At 46.1% G+C, this 17955-nt stretch overlaps 1 protein-coding gene across 1 annotated transcript in view; it reads right to left on the reverse strand.

The window, feature by feature from the left end:
- LOC123745205 (uncharacterized) overlaps positions 1 to 17955 on the reverse strand; it is a 296446-nt gene that overhangs the window by 133383 nt on the left and 145108 nt on the right. Inside the window, exons 3-4 of the mRNA XM_069300385.1 lie at positions 13035 to 13220; positions 2771 to 2909 (exon numbers count right to left, since the gene is read on the reverse strand). Of these exons, the coding sequence (XP_069156486.1) occupies positions 2771 to 2909; positions 13035 to 13220 (325 nt within the window). The remainder of the gene's footprint in view (positions 1 to 2770; positions 2910 to 13034; positions 13221 to 17955) is intronic.

Genomic DNA, 17955 nt, shown 5'->3' on the forward strand with positions numbered 1-17955 from the left:
AGTACAAGGTGTTGGTGCCACCCGGTACACCAGTACAAGGTGTTGGTGCCACCCGGTACACCAGTACAAGGTGTTGGTGCCACCCGGTACACCAGTACAAGGTGTTGGTGCCACCTGGTTCACCAGTACAAGGTGTTGGTGCCACCTGGTAAACCAGTACAAGGTGTTGGTGCCACCCGGTACACCAGTACAAGGTGTTGGTGCCACCCGGTACACCAGTACAAGGTGTTGGTGCCGCCCGGTACACCAGTACAAGGTGTTGGTGCCACCCGGTACACCAGTACAAGGTGTTGGTGCCGCCCGGTACACCAGTACAAGGTGTTGGTGCCGCCCGGTACACCAGTACAAGGTGTTGGTGCCACCCGGTACACCAGTACAAGGTGTTGGTGCCACCTGGTACACCAGTACAAGGTGTTGGTGCCGCCCGGTACACCAGTACAAGGTGTTGGTGCCACCCGGTACACCAGTACAAGGTGTTGGTGCCACCCGGTACACCAGTACAAGGTGTTGGTGCCGCCCGGTACACCAGTACAAGGTGTTGGTGCCACCCGGTACACCAGTACAAGGTGTTGGTGCCACCCGGTACACCAGTACAAGGTGTTGGTGCCGCCCGGTACACCAGTACAAGGTGTTGGTGCCACCCGGTACACCAGTACAAGGTGTTGGTGCCACCCGGTACACCAGTACAAGGTGTTGGTGCCACCTGGTACACCAGTACAAGGTGTTGGTGCCACCCGGTACACCAGTACAAGGTGTTGGTGCCACCCGGTACACCAGTACAAGGTGTTGGTGCCACCCGGTACACCAGTACAAGGTGTTGGTGCCACCCGGTACACCAGTACAAGGTGTTGGTGCCACCCGGTACACCAGTACAAGGTGTTGGTGCCACCCGGTACACCAGTACAAGGTGTTGGTGCCACCCGGTACACCAGTACAAGGTGTTGGTGCCACCCGGTACACCAGTACAAGGTGTTGGTGCCACCCGGTACACCAGTACAAGGTGTTGGTGCCACCCGGTACACCAGTACAAGGTGTTGGTGCCACCCGGTACACCAGTACAAGGTGTTGGTGCCACCCGGTACACCAGTACAAGGTGTTGGTGCCAGCCTCAACCACCAGTACAAGGTGTTACATCCAAGTACACATTTTACTGTTGCGTTAAACAGAGGCTACAGTTAAGGAATTGCGCCCAGTAAATCCTCCCCGGCCAGGATACGAACCCATGACATAGCGCTCGCGGAACGCCAGGCGAGTGTCTTACCACTACACCACGGAGACTAAATGACTATATATACATGACTTAATGACTATATATAAACCATAAGCCCCCGAGAATGTGTAAGGAAAGCTATTTATGAGAATTTTAAATCATACAGTCCACTTTAAACATCATAATTTGCTATCGAAATATATAAATTAGCCTAAAATATAAATTACTATATAAATTAATATAAACTAAATAAATATAAATCTCACAGGTCATTTCCCCACACCCTTGTCTGGTTCAGGCCGTATTAAGCCTAAATTCATTCCCACCTTGGAATGAATCCTTATGGGAGCCGGTCGGCCGAGCGGACAGCACGCTGGACTTGTGATCCTGGGTTCGATCCCAGGCGCCGGCGAGAAACAAGGGCAGAGTTTCTTTCACCCTATGCCCCTGTTACCTAGCAGTAAAATAGGTACCTGGGTGTTAGTCAGCTGTCACGGGCTCCTTCCCGAGGGTGGAGGCCTGGTCGAGGACCGGGCCGCGGGGGACACTAAAGCTCCGAAATCATCTCAAGATAACCTCAAGATAACCTTTAACGAAACTGAGGATTCACATTCCTGGTATTTCTACGGCAAATTGTGTGGTGAAGAGTCTGGTGAGTACACTTGGGTGTAAGTCGTGTATCTTGAGATGATTTCGGGGCTTTAGTGTCCCCGCGGCCCGGTCCTCGACCAGACCTCCACCCCCAGGAAGCAGCCCGTGACAGCTGACTAACACCCAGGTACCTATTTTACTTCTAGGTAACAGGGGCATAGGGTGAAAGAAACTCTGCCCATTGTTTCTCGCCGGCGCCTGGGATCGAACCCAGGACCACAGGATCACAAGGCCAGTGTGCTGTCCGCTCGGCCGACCGGCTCCTCTAATGTATGGTGTGTCCTGGTGACCTTCAGTGTTCCCTGGTGGTGGTCACTCACCAAGTTGTACAGGCGGCCCCGGGCTCACGTTACGGTAAGGAACAACGGTGGACAACGTAGCCGTTAACTGACGTCCAATTAGTTTAAACAGGTTTCTCCTTTGGTCTGTCTAGGTGACGACGCGACCCAATACACACCAAAGGTAACAAGTTAATACCAACCTCACCCTTGCTGCCGTTGTTCCCGTCTCGTTAGAGCAGGTGTGGGTAGGGGCCACTCAACAGGTGTGGGTAAGGGCCACTCACCAGGTGTGGGTAAGGGCCACTCATTAGGTGTGTGTGTAGAGGACACTCACCAGGTGTGGAGCAGGTGTAGGTAGGGGACACTCACCAGGTGTGGGTAGGGGCCACTCACCAGGTGTGGGTAGGGGCCACTCACCAGGTGTGGGTAGGGGCCACTCACCAGGTGTGGGTAAGGGCCACTCATTAGGTGTGTGTAGAGGACACTCACCAGGTGTGGAGCAGGTGTAGGTAGGGGACACTCACCAGGTGTGGATAGGGACACTCACCAGGTGTGGAGCAGGTGTAGGTAGGGGAAACTCACTAGGTGTGGGTAGGGACACTCACCAGGAGTGAGTAGGGACACTCACCAGGTGTGGAGCAGGTGTGGGCTGCAGGTGTGGGCAGGGCTGACCGTCTATACAGCAGGTGTGGGTGAGGGCTGCCGTGGACGTGGCCACGGACGGGCTCGATCAAGTACTCATCGTTGTCGGTGCGGAGGACGCCAGTCTGTGAAGGAGGAGTTACCTGTCACTCGCTGGTCACTCGTTTACATAGTACGTTTTGTAACTATGTAGACCATCGTACATATATTGACGCAATGGACAATTACATAGTAGAATTTAGTACTATTCACTTTATAGTGGCCAAGTATAGCACATATATGTACTATACTAGACCTCAGATTGGCCTGTTTTTGGCCTAGGAAGGTTAGGTTAGGGTTAAGTTTGTGTTGCAACATCAGTAATAAAACTTTTCCCTGTTGATTCATATTTAATAGTACCAATTTTTTTTCTAATTGGCTTGTGTGTCAATATATGTGGTCTGGTCCTCCTGGTTACTGTAACCACTACCTCAACACGAGGCTGGGCTGCCTATCATATATTAACAACCCTCAAGGTATTTAATGACGCTCTTCTTAACTAGCACACGTATAAGCCTATATAAGTCTTGTGTACCCAGAGTACCTATTTAATGCAAAATAAGCAGGAGTATTAGGCAATAGGAATGCCCCAATCCCTTCCTGTCCTGTAGGTGGATTAGACTCAAGAATTCCCGATTGGGAGTCCTGAACGAGCCCAATTGTTTTAACAATCCCTCATGAAACAGGACTTAGATTTTGTTGACAATTATTTTGACATGAGGGCTTTGTGAAGAAAGCAAAATACGTGAAACTGATGTTTGTAAATATGTTTTGATAGACTAGATATATCTCTTTTAACATTGGCCTGTAGGGCCTCGTAGCCTGGTGGATAGCGCGCAGGACTCGTAATTCTGTGGCGCGGGTTCGATTCCCGCACGAGGCAGAAACAAATGGGCAAAGTTTCTTTCACCCTGAATGCCCCTGTTACCTAGCAGTAAATAGGTACCTGGGAGTTAGTCAGCTGTCACGGGCTGCTTCCTGGGGGTGGAGGCCTGGTCGAGGACCGGGCCGCGGGGACACTAAAGCCTCGAAATCATCTCAAGATAATCTCAAGAAGAAACATAAACTATATTTTTGTCTTTATCTTGGGACACGGATTTAGGATAAGAAAAGTATGGTTGGCAACACCCGGGTTTGTCTTAAGCGGGGGGGGGGGGGGTGAGGGGGGGGCACGGTTGACAGACTGGTCAGGTGATAAACGAATCTCATGGGTTAACTTATATGGAAATTAAATGTCTATAATGTGACATTTAATTGAATTGCCAACTGATGTGGCATTGATGAGCAGCTCATAGTTACTAAATAGTTAATTACTAACATAGTTATTAGGCAACCCGCTCTCACACAAGACAGTACATATATGACTTATTGCTTATAGTCACTATTTGGCTGATTAATAAGTACCTATGTGGTATATGCCAAGTTATATTTAGTTTTTCAGGTACAAACTCTTCCTATAGATTTGCTAAACGCCAGTTTTAATATTAAACTTTCAGTTTTATTAAACAATAGAGTTTTTATACAATATTTGACAATATCCTGAGTTACTTTACAATTTATTTAAATATTTTGGTTTTGTTTTAATATTTTTATAAAACTGTAATATCAATATAGGTATAGGTTAACTACTAATTGTAATTAAGAAGCAATAAGATGCTTATCTTAACATACTAAGAAGATTAGGTTAGGTCGGTGTTTTCTATTCACCCTTTCAAGGTGAACTCAAATATTCACAATAAATTAGTATGTCAGATATACACTTATTAATAAGCCAATATTGACTATAAGCAAGTGCGAGAAAGGGTTGTACTAGCAGCTCATAACTACATAGTTACTAAACGGTTTACCATTCCACAGCGTGGGACGGTAAGGCCTTTAGTAATGTCAAGTAAAGAAGGACTCGTCAGTCACACTGTACCATGAAGGGTGTTGTGTGGTGAGGGTTTACCTCAACATACTCATGGTGTACAGTGTGAGGACGCCTGCCGCTTGATAATGTTAACCACATCCCTGCACTTGTCCCACTCTACTTCAACAGCACTAACAAATTATTCCTGGTGCCTCTTGGAGCAGTCAAGAGTCATGTTGACCTGACTGGCAGCACTAGACATTCACCAGCTGATTGTCTGGGGATATCAGTCACCGAATCCTTTTCAGAACGTGCAGGACAAAAATGTTTCCTGGTGTTTCCTTACCCTTACACAAACACTAGACGCCTCCACTGTAAGATATATATAGTGGGGAAATACAACCAATGAATCCCAACACGTGAACAAAACAAATTAAAAGAGGGACACGAGGTGGCAACACTGCCCGTTCACACTCCCTCCTACTGGCTGGTCAACACCCACTGGTCAACACCCACTGGTCAACACCCTCTGGTCAACACCCTCTGGTCAACACCCTCTGGTCAACACCCTCTGGTCAACACCCTCTGGTCAACACCCTCTGGTCAACACCCTCTGGTCAACACCCACTGGTCAACACCCACTGGTCAACACCCACTGGTCAACACCCTCTGGTCAACACCCTCTGATCAACACCCTCTGATCAACACCCTCTGATCAACACTTTCTGGTCAACACCCTCTGGTCAACACCCACTGGTCAACACCCACTGGTCAACACCCACTGGTCAACACCCACTGGTCAACACCCTCTGGTCAACACCCACTGGTCCACACCCTCTGGTCAACACCCACTGGTCAACACCCTCTGGTCAACACCCTCTGGTCAACACCCACTGGTCAACACCCTCTGGTCAACACCCACTGGTCAACACCCTCTGGTCAACACCCTCTGGTCAACACCCACTGGTCAACACCCTCTGGTCAACACACTCTGGTCAACACCCTCTGGTCAACACCCACTGGTCAACACCCTCTGGTCAACACCCTCTGGTCAACACCCTCTGGTCAACACCCTCTGGTCAACACCCTCTGGTCAACACCCTCTGGTCAACAGCCACTGGTCAACACCCACTGGTCAACACCCACTGGTCAACACCCTCTGGTCAACACCCACTGGTCAACACCCTCTGGTCAACACCCTCTGGTCAACACCCACTGGTCAACACCCTCTGGTCAACACCCTCTGGTCAACACCCACTGGTCAACACCCTCTGGTCAACACCCTCTGGTCAACACCCACTGGTCAACACCCACTGGTCAACACCCACTGGTCAACACCCTCTGGTCAACACCCTCTGGTCAACACCCACTGGTCAACACCCACTGGTCAACACCCTCTGGTCAACACCCTCTGGTCAACACCCTCTGGTCAACACCCACTGGTCAACACCCACTGGTCAACACCCTCTGGTCAACACCCACTGGTCAACACCCTCTGGTCAACACCCACTGGTCAACACCCACTGGTCAACACCCACTGGTCAACACCCTCTGGTCAACACCCTCTGGTCAACACCCTCTGGTCAACACCCTCTGGTCAACACCCTCTGGTCAACACCCTCTGGTCAACACCCTCTGGTCAACACCCTCTGGTCAACACCCACTGGTCAACACCCACTGGTCAACACCCTCTGGTCAACACCCTCTGGTCAACACCCACTGGTCAACACCCACTGGTCAACACCCACTGGTCAACACCCTCTGGTCAACACCCACTGGTCAACACCCTCTGGTCAACACCCACTGGTCAACACCCACTGGTCAACACCCACTGGTCAACACCCTCTGGTCAACACCCTATGGTCAACACCCACTGGTCAACACCCTCTGGTCAACACCCTCTGGTCAACACCCTCTGGTCAACACCCTCTGGTCAACACCCACTGGTCAACACCCACTGGTCAACACCCTCTGGTCAACACCCTCTGGTCAACACCCACTGGTCAACACCCTCTGGTCAACACCCTCTGGTCAACACCCTCTGGTCAACACCCACTGGTCAACACCCACTGGTCAACACCCTCTGGTCAACACCCTCTGGTCAACACCCTCTGGTCAACACCCACTGGTCAACACCCACTGGTCAACACCCACTGGTCAACACCCACTGGTCAACACCCACTGGTCAACACCCACTGGTCAACACCCACTGGTCAACACCCACTGGTCAACACCCTCTGGTCAACACCCACTGGTCAACACCCACTGGTCAACACCCACTGGTCAACACCCTCTGGTCAACACCCTCTGGTCAACACCCTCTGGTCAACACCCACTGGTCAACACCCTCTGGTCAACACCCTCTGGTCAACACCCTCTGGTCAACACCCACTGGTCAACACCCACTGGTCAACACCCTCTGGTCAACACCCACTGGTCAACACCCACTGGTCAACACCCTCTGGTCAACACCCACTGGTCAACACCCACTGGTCAACACCCACTGGTCAACACCCTCTGGTCAACACCCACTGGTCAACACCCTCTGGTCAACACCCTCTGGTCAACACCCTCTGGTCAACACCCTCTGGTCAACACCCTCTGGTCAACACCCTCTGGTCAACACCCACTGGTCAACACCCACTGGTCAACACCCTCTGGTCAACACCCTCTAGTCAACACCCTCTGGTCAACACCCACTGGTCAACACCCTCTGGTCAACACCCACTGGTCAACACCCACTGGTCAACACCCTCTGGTCAACACCCACTGGTCAACACCCTCTGGTCAACACCCACTGGTCAACACCCACTGGTCAACACCCACTGGTCAACACCCACTGGTCAACACCCACTGGTCAACACCCACTGGTCAACACCCACTGGTCAACACCCTCTGGCCAACACCCTCTGGCCAACACCCTCTGGCCAACACCCACTGGTCAACACCCTCTGGTCAACACCCACTGGTCAACACCCACTGGTCAACACCCTCTGGTCAACACCCTCTGGTCAACACCCTCTGGTCAACACCCACTGGTCAACACCCTCTGGTCAACACCCACTGGTCAACACCCACTGGTCAACACCCACTGGTCAACACCCACTGGTCAACACCCTCTGGTCAACACCCTCTGGACAACACCCACTGGTCAACACCCTCTGGTCAACACCCTCTGGTCAACACCCTCTGGTCAACACCCTCTGGTCAACACCCTCTGGTCAACACCCTCTGTTCGACACCCACTGGTCAACACCCTCTGGTCGACACCCACTGGTCGACACCCACTGGTCGACACCCACTGGTCGACACCCTCTGGTCAACACCCACTGGTCAACACTCTCTGGTCAACACCCTCTGGTCAACACCCTCTGGTCAACACCCTCTGGTCAACACCCTCTGGTCAACACCCTCTGGTCAACACCCTCTGGTCAACATCCACTGGACAACACTCTCTGGTCAACACCCACCGGACCCCACCGGTCTACTGCTTTAGCACCACCATTGAACAGAATTATTCAGTAAAAGTCTCTTGGTAAAAACGTGCACAGAGTGCCACATGAAGGTAAATTACTGGCAGAGCTTTCAATGGCAACTCTTCCCAGCAGTCATACACAGTAAAATGTGCCAACATGACTAATAATGGAAGGAAAATGGTCTCGGAGACCACTCTCTGTACTCGCTCTGCAAAAAGGGTAATATTACTTTCTTGAAGATGATCGCAATTATGGATAAAACTCCTGCGGAGAACAGAAAATCACTAATAAATGTCTGCATAGAAATTTCAAATATCTTCAAACAAATTGTCCATGACACCCGGGTACAATCAGATACGCCCAGGTACGCACCCCCGCCGTCGAGGGCAGAGCCACAGCAGAGCGCTGTCTCTGATAAAGGGAAGCAAACAAAACAAGGGCATAAAATCTGTCGATATCACAAATGGGGGTACCTGTAAACTTGGGATATCGGATAGAACAAATGGGGGTACCTGTAAACTTGGGATATCGGATAGAACAAATGGGGGTACCTGTAAACTTGGGATATCGGATAGAACAAATGGGGGTACCTGTAAACTTGGGATATCGGATAGAACAAATGGGGGTACCTGTAAACTTGGGATATCGGATAGAACAAATGGGGGTACCTGTAAACTTGGGATATCGGATAGAACAAATGGGGGTACCTGTAAACTTGGGATATCGGATAGAACAAATGGGGGTACCTGTAAACTTGGGATATCGGATAGAACAAATGGAATATGTAAGTACGATCACCCTAGAAAGTGCAAAAACCTCCTTAGTACGGGTAAATGTACCGAAAGCTGAGAATAATTTTCAACCAGAACTTTGCAAGAACTCCTTAGATAGGAAAGAATGCTTCAACACGGAATGTCCAGCTTTTCATATAAGAGGAACCAAGTGAATAAAACCGACAGACCTCCACTATGAAAACAGCCACGACTCTACTGACCAGGATGATGTTTTAGCAAGAGAGAGAGAGAAGAATGGCTTAAAAAATATCCAGACTACCACCAACTTGGTCAAATGCTAGAGAGGACACAAACACAGTGGCCTCCATGCCAGAGTCACAGATATTAACACCAAGTAAAGCATCCACCACTTCCACAAACACGATAACATCATTTTTATTTGCCAACATCCAGAGTATAAAATCATGTAAATCTGATAAAGTTCATTTTATTGCTGGCCTGCTACATAAGGCAAATGCAGTGTTCGCAACCCTAACGGAAACCCACACAAAGGCCTACCATGATGGTGAAATATGGATATCAGAGTAAAATCTTTTCAGATGTGACAGGAAACACAGGCCACACACAGGGTGGGGTCAGCCTCTACATTAAAGACACACTCATTTGTACTGAGCTGCTAAACACCACAAACGATATTGTGGAAGTTTAGCAAATAATCAAAATAGAGATCCTAAATGTAGTTATTGTCCTTGTATATAAGGCACGAGAGACAAATCCTCAGCCGTTTGAAGACCAAGTAATGAAAATAGAACACTGCTCGGAAAACCTCACAAATCCAGCCCCGAACATCATCCTGCTTTGGGACTTTAACCTATGGTTCCTGAAATGGAAGACCCTAGCTAATACAGTTATATCAGAAAGAATACCTAAATGAAGAAAGAAGAAGCCTAAATGAACAATCACATGCAATGACCTGCTACAGATGTGCGACAGATTTGTCTTAAAGCAACAAATAGTAGAACCAACTAGAAAAGAGAACACATTGGACCTCAGTTTCACTAATAATGATGAAATGATTAGGAACATTATGATTATAAATACCTGTTTCTCAGATCACAACCTAATTGAAGTTCTGACAAGCATGGGGCTGCACAACCAGTCCCGAGTTTCATGGGGAGAAGATTTCACCAAATTCAATTTTAAAAATAAACAGATTAACTGGGAGCAAATAAACCAAGACTTCACAGAAATAAGCTGGGAAGAACATGTAGAAAATACAAACCTGAACCAATGCCTGGAAAAAATAAACTCAGTAGCTCTAGAAATATGCTCAAACCTCATACCCCTACAAAAAAAAAAAAAATGCAGACTGGAACGGCGTTCCCTCTACGGGCAAAGAAAATGAATCACAGAACAACTTGAGAGCCGCACCCTATCTCAAGAACGACTAAGAAGGCTAGGTAGAGAAATACAAATGATTGAACTAAAGCTACAAGAATCGTACAAAATCCAGGAGAGACAAAGAGAGCAAAAGGCCATCAGTGAAATGGAGAGAAATCCGAAATATTTTTTCTCCTGTGCAAAATTCAAGATAAAAAAAAAACTACATCTAGTATCTGGCTCCTGCAAAAGAGAGATGGAACTTTCACAGATGACAACAAAGAAATGAGGGAAATACTGAGGAATCAGTACGACTCTTTTTAGGGAGCCACTAAACACACTGAAGATTGATAACCCAAATGAACTTTTTACGGATGTGATGCCAACATCAAATCATATATCAGATGTCACCCTATCCCCACTGGATTTTGAGAAAGCCATAAACAGTATGCCTATGCACACTGCACCAGGCCCTGAGTCTTGGAACTCCATATTCATCAAGAACTGTAAAAAACCACTGTCACAGTCCCTTCACATTGTTTGGAGACAAAGCCTTGATACTGGCGTTATCCCTGACATACTAAAAGCAGCAGAGATAGCACCACTCCATAAAGGAGGAAATAAGGCAGAGGCAAAAATTACAGACCGATAGCACTAACATCATACATCATAAAAATCTTTGAAAGAGTGCTAAAAAGTATGAACACAAAATACATGGAATCACAGCATCTCCATAACCCCGGACAACATGGTTTCAGAACAGGGCGCTCATCCTGTCGCAGTTGCTGGACCACTATGATATGGCATTAGATGCCATGGAAGACAAGCAAAACGCTGATGTTATTTATACAGATTTTGTAAAAGCCTTCAACAAATGTGACCATGGTATTATTGCACACTAAATGCTTTCAAAAGGAATTAGTGGAAAAATATGCAGATGGATCTACAATTTCCTGACTAACAAAACTCAGTGTGTAATAGTCAACAAAATGAAATCCAGCCCATCAACCGTGAAGAGTTCAGTCCCTCAGGGTAATGTACTTGCTCCAGTACTTTTTCTAATTCTCATATTGGACACAGACAAGGACATAATCTATAGCACTTTGCAGATGACACTAGGATTTTATGAGAGTAGACAACATAGAGAACACAGTGAACCTCCAATCAGATATAAATCAAGTCTTTCAATATGCTAAAGGAAATAATATGGTATTTAAAGGAAGATAAGTTCCAGCTCTTACACTACGGAAAAAATGAAAATATAATAACGGAAATCACATACAAAACTCAGGCACATCATAACATAGAACGAAAATGCAATGTAAAGGATTTGGGTGTCCTCATGTCGGAAGACCTTACCTTCAAAGAACACATGGTATTTGTGTAGTACTAGTAGTAGTAAAATAGTAGCTGCCACAACTGCAAGAAAAATGACAGGTTGAATAACAAGAACCTTTCAAACTAGAGATGCTATACCATTGATGATACTCTCCAAGACGCTTGTGCTCTCCAGAGTGGAGTACTGTTGCTCAATGACAGCCCCTTTCAAAGCTTGATAAATTGCTGACCTGCATAGTGTGCAGAGATCGTTTACTGCTAGAATCCACTCAGTAAAATATCTAAATTACTGGGACCGACTAAAAGGCCTAAATCTGTATTGTCTGTAAGAGATACAACTGTAAGAGATACATAATAATTTACACGTGGAAAATAATAGAGGGGCTGGTCCCAAACCAGCACACAGAAATAACACCACACGAGATCAGAAGGCATGGCAGGATGTGCAGAATACCCCCGTTGATGAGCAGAGGTGCAACAGGTACTCTGAGAGAGAACTCGATCAACATCAGAGGCCCGAGACTGTTCAACGCGCTTCCACTACACATAAGGGGCACAACAGGCCGACCCCTCACAGTGTTCAAGAGAGAACTCGATAAACACCTCCAAAGGATACCTGATCAACCAGGCAATTTATAAGTCAGGCTGCGTGCAAGCAGCCTCGTCCAACAGCCTGGTTGACCACTCCAGCAACGAGGAAGACTGGGCGATGTCCGGGCCGCCGGGATGCTAAGCTCCGAAACCAACACACTGTAACCACAAGGTAACCCTTGATGCCTTAATACATCAATACCTTGATGTACTTAATGAGTACTTCAAGGTATTGTTGCATTCAGCAGTGCATCAATACCTTGCAAGTTAGACATCCTGTAATGACAATGGAAAACCATAACAGAGAAAGGTCTTAAGAATCAACAATATTACTATCGAACAACGCCATAAGGTTGCTGCTGGCTTGTCCTTGATCTTTAAGCGATCATTCCATACCATGGCATCACTATGGTAGGAAAAACCTGCCCTAGACGAGCGCTCTAGAGATGTGGATCTCTACTGTTAATTACCCAGATCCCTTGGCTGATTACTCTCACAACATCACCTTCAGCCACTTGCACCCACGGTGGTGTGGCTGCTGGTCCTGGTGTGGGCACTCTCAAGTGGCACAGGGCACACTTCCACCCGTCAGAGCTACTGTGGCCTGGAACCCACATCTTCATTATCCTCACATGATGCAGACACTGGTCACAAGGCGTCCCTTGTAGTTCCATACTCAATCTACATCCACACATTTCTTCTTCACTTCCTGAACCTGGTAAATGAACAGTAAAACAGGAAACATGTTCGTGTTATTTCCTGGCCACAACACAGCCCCCAGTCAGCCGCCACAGCCCGCGACACTAACGGTATGATGAGTAATAAACATGTGAGGACACGTACCAGACCGTGGCAGGTGGAGAGAGCGACACGGGAGGCGGTGTGGTTCCTGACGAAGCCGTGGTAGTGGCAGGAAGGCTGCGACCCGATCACCTCCACCAGGGAGCCTCCGTTGAGGACAGAGCCGTTGACGCGCCGTTCCACCACTGCATGCGGCGCCAGGAACTTCAGGTTGGGCCGCAACGACACCTGCAGGAGCACAGACAAGTGGTCGAGTCATCAACCCAGATAATTTGACAGTTAACTGATGGTAAAGATTTCAACTGTATGGTATTTTACACAAGAGACGGTGGAGACGTCGGTCTTGGAGAGTAACAATAATTAACTCAAGGAAATTAAGGAACAGCAGAGAAGTATGGAGAAACAGAAGGAACAAAGAGAACCAGGTTCACACTTAATAATGAATGTGAATAATTATTGTACATAGGAAAATCACAATATCGTAATGTATCTTTGAGAAAATTCTTGGAGCAGAACAGGGATTCGACCCAGCGTCCTGGGTATGACCAGACACGTGCCCCTCGACCACATGGTGGCCATTTCAGAACCTGAGATTTCTCGGAATGAACTCGGAGCCTGGAGGCTCAGAGCTGGTAGCTAATCCAAGTTTTACATATATAGTACAACCATGCACTGTACTATAGGTGATGGAATCTCCACTAAACCCTTCCTTCAAATACATGCGTGCTTGGGAATACCCAGGACGCTGGTTCGAATCCCTGTACTGCTCCAATGATTTTGTAATAAATGTTATATTGTGCATAAGTAAAGAACCAAGCTGGCATGAAGCTTATGAGTGTGTATAAATTACCAGAAGGTTTCATTTTCATTTCAAAACAGATGGCAACAAGTACTGTATCTACCTCAACCTCATTGGTTGAGTTTAGTGGCTCTGTGCATACCAGATCCTCTTTAATATACAGACCTTCTCCACTTGACCTAATTTCATTTTCATATCTATATAAATTATAGTGATTTCACTATCCTCGTAATCCAGATTTCACTATCCATGTAATCTTTCGTATGAGTTTCCATGAATGCTCCAAACATTGAGTTTGACTCTATTAGGAGGCCATTTATGAAGTTAACTTGATATCTTTAATTTTACTTTAGGCCTTGTATGTTTGCAAATATGAATGATTTTCCATATTGTGTGTTACTTCTGAAGGGTTTTGGTAGTTCTCCCTCCTCTCTACTCTGACCCAGGGTGTTCTGTTCTGGCAATGGTTCATCCAGTTTTGGTAGTGATACTGGGGAGTGTGGTAGTTTCTGTGTAGTTGGGGGATGTAGTATGTGTGCACTTGATGATGAATTGTAGTCGAGTCTTGGGAATTTCCCTTCCCCATCCATAATCCTGCAACGTTTCTGTCTGCCTGTTTCTATCTCTGTTTTGCCTGCCTCTTAAAAACTTCCAGGGCTATTATATTGGACTTCCTCTCTTATATATAGCGCTGTGTACCGCTCACGTGGAAATCAGGGCACTGAAGATAATAGCATTTCCTCTCATTCATTGAAAGTCTGCATAGCTTAGGGTCGAAATATCTACACGAAAATGTAGATATTTCGACCCTAACTTCTACACTGTTCCAAAACGACATCTGCCCCTCCCTAACATGTTTCGGTATTTTTGGGAATGCATGAATGTGCATCCTGTGCCTTTGGTCCCATATCTGCACTTTCCTTTTGCATAATATCTGCAAGTATTTTCATCTGTGATTCTATTCTGGTTGTTTATACCTGTGTATGCCTTGGCCACTTCTGTTTTGGGGCAGTTTGTATTTTTTGTCCTAACTTTCTCGTATCTGCTTCTTTCTCAGTATTGCTCTTATGTTTCTCCTTGTTGCACTCATCTCTCATTTTTTCTCGTCTTTCTCATTTTGTTCTTCTTATTCATATTACCAGATTGCTCTTCAACATTGCCATCTTTTTTGTGTACCTCCACACAGTGTCCTCCCACATTGCTAATTTGGCTCTCTAAACTCTCAGTCCCTGGGTTGTGCTCAGTGTTCGTTGCTGTCTTTACACACTCTGCATATATTTCTGGTAGATTTTGTGTGAATTGTAGCCTGTGTACTTCAGGAATGTCATTCATTAGTTTGGTGATGTTTTCTCATATCAGTCTATCATTGAGACAGACCCAGTAGGTACCTTGTCTGGTTGCATAGTGTGTAGGTAATCCTGTACAACTCAGGTGAAATCTTGAATTACAAATGTTACATACAATCCCTACAACACTCTTCCGAGGTGGTATAAAGCAGCTGCCACACACCTTCATGTTGGGTTTGTGGTGTAGAGGATGTCTGTTCCCTTATTTGTGATTTAGCGTCTTTATCCCTTGTTATCTGTACTCTTTTACTATTTGTAATATATGTATACAATTATATGTTAAACCTTTTGTACAGATACTTATCATATACTTAATATACTTTTCGTATCATACGTAAACAAAGACAACTTTTCTAATAATTTTTTCGTTGTCACAGTCTTTTTCATAATCAACTGCTTAAAAAATGCTGAATAAAAATACATAAGTAAATTTATAAAGACATTTTGTGAATCGTATATTAATCTCTGTTTTTTAAGATACATATTTATTGTACGTATATGTGCACTGTTTTGAGTATGGATTTAGTCAATTTTCTCACAGGAGACGTTAAGCTATGGTCGATAGTTAGAGGTAAGTGGTCTAATCGTATTGTTAAACACGGTCCTGTGAGAGGTCAAGACACCAGCTATCTTAAAATGTGGTGGAGTGCACACCGCCATTTTGTGGCCCCCCTCACTGAGTGCACCAAAGCCATGTTCGTTATTATGAACCGTTGAGATATCTTGTCGGACATTGGAGACGAAGTATGTCATCAGCTGTCAGGTAACACCAAGATGGCCGACGTGGTCTTATTCATAAGATTCAGCCAATGATTTTTTTTTATTAATACATGAGGTACATCTGCATTAGTGCAGCTACCCTAGACTATATGAAGTGGAGTACAGTGTGTCAAAAAAGCTAACTAGGTGATGCTAAAAAAAAACCATCACACAGGATGGTTAGTCATACAGAGGCATGTGATAGGCAGTCTGCACTGGCAGACTCCGGATGCATTTTGAGGATATCATCAACACAAGAGTGAATAAGGCAGCAGTGGTAATACAAGGAAGATCGTCCCGCAGTTCCTGCTCACAGAGTTTGCACCTGGAGTGCTCAGGATTGGGAGACCCGTCACCTGCAGCCACCTGCCACAGGTAACGGTAACCCAACCTGATCCTTGCAACCACTGTGTCGCACAGTCTGGTGGACGTTTTGTGCTGTCCATAGATGTAGGTTTCAGATCTGAACAAATCATAGCTTTTTATACTAGTACTTTCAGGTCGTTGGGAGTCAGTAATTTCTTTCCTATCAGACCTGAGTGTTTGGACCAATACAGTTTTGACAGCAGGGATGGGGATACCTAGATCTAATTCAACTTCATCCTTGTTACACGCTAATTTGGCTGCAGTGTCTGTCTCATTATGATGGGTTATATTTATGTGTGAAGGTATCCATACAAAGGAGATTCGAGACCCTTTACTCTGTGCATCAATTAGATCATTTATAATTGGGAGTATGAGGTTCTTGCTGTCGATCTTCCAGGAGAAGTTTTCGATTACTTGAAGAGCAGACTTTGAATCACAAAATATTATTCCTCCTCCAATGTTTTTTAATGTACTGGTAGCTAGTTGCAATACTGCTAGTTCTGCTTAAATGAAATGTATATTGTATTAGTTAACTCCAAGGGGTGAACTATCCAGAAATAGTCAGAGGGAACTTTGGTTGCCTTATGGTCGGCAGGCCACCACCCTTCAACCGTCTTGTCACACCAGGCCTCTCCCCGTGACGTCATGAGACATAACTCCACCCAAGGGAAGGCTGTGAGTGGAGGAGGCACTATGTGCCTACCTTCTGACTGGCTCTTTTGAAGAGACAAAGGAACAGTGTATGAGACCGCCAGTGTGGGCTGCCTCGTGCCGCCCAAGGCATTCTGACGTTGTCACTGCACTTGCTAGGACGTGTACCTGTAGTTGTCGGCCTATAACCAGGGGAAACCGTCTAAATGCGACCTTAAGCTTAACTCAATATCTCAATTCCATTCAGCGGTTCTGTCTACAGAATCCGGTATCGCGAAGAACGGAATTAACGTTATTACAAGCGATAATCAAGAGATAGAAAGTGTAACTCCACACATGGTACCAGCAGAGTGATACTGAATGCATGGGTTCATCTGCTGTTATCGTAACCATCCAGCACCATCTGCAAGCCTAAAGCTACGTGGGTGTTGAATAGTGGCTAAGCATTTGGTTCCCAGTGTTCTGTGAATTTCCCAGTGTTAAATAACTTAATTACAGACATTTTGGGGACATAGTTTTTTCCTGCCATTAGTTCCTGTCACCTCGTGTGTCCCTAATACATGTTACATCACTCCGTGTCATGTCTACACACTGCCCACCCTGTGAGTAGACATTTCTTGCCTCCCAGCTGTGTTTATCGCTCCACGCCTGAGCGTTTGACTGGACAGACGCCAACATCACCTGATCACACCCCACATGGTCTCACATGATATACCACGTGCGGAGATTGTTGGAGAAGCCTCTACAAAGTCCATCTGCATGTATGAGTGTCAGAAACAGAAGGCCGATCTTATATGTGAGTACAATTAATATCTTCTCTGTATAAAAGTGCATAATTCCTTGTGTTGATTTGATATCAACCCACCGACCTGACGTTGTCTCGCTATCACCTGCTACGGGTGATGATTACAGTTTGAGTGATTACTGTAATTCGTCTCTGCTTGTGTATATGTTACTGCAACTAAACACATTTAGTTATTTTACTGTCTATTTTAGATATTGTATGGTTCAATTATACCGATAAAGTTTATAAAATTTTCTT

This window comes from Procambarus clarkii, chromosome 44 (assembly GCF_040958095.1).
Source record: "Procambarus clarkii isolate CNS0578487 chromosome 44, FALCON_Pclarkii_2.0, whole genome shotgun sequence".
Lineage (NCBI taxonomy): Eukaryota > Metazoa > Arthropoda > Malacostraca > Decapoda > Cambaridae > Procambarus > Procambarus clarkii.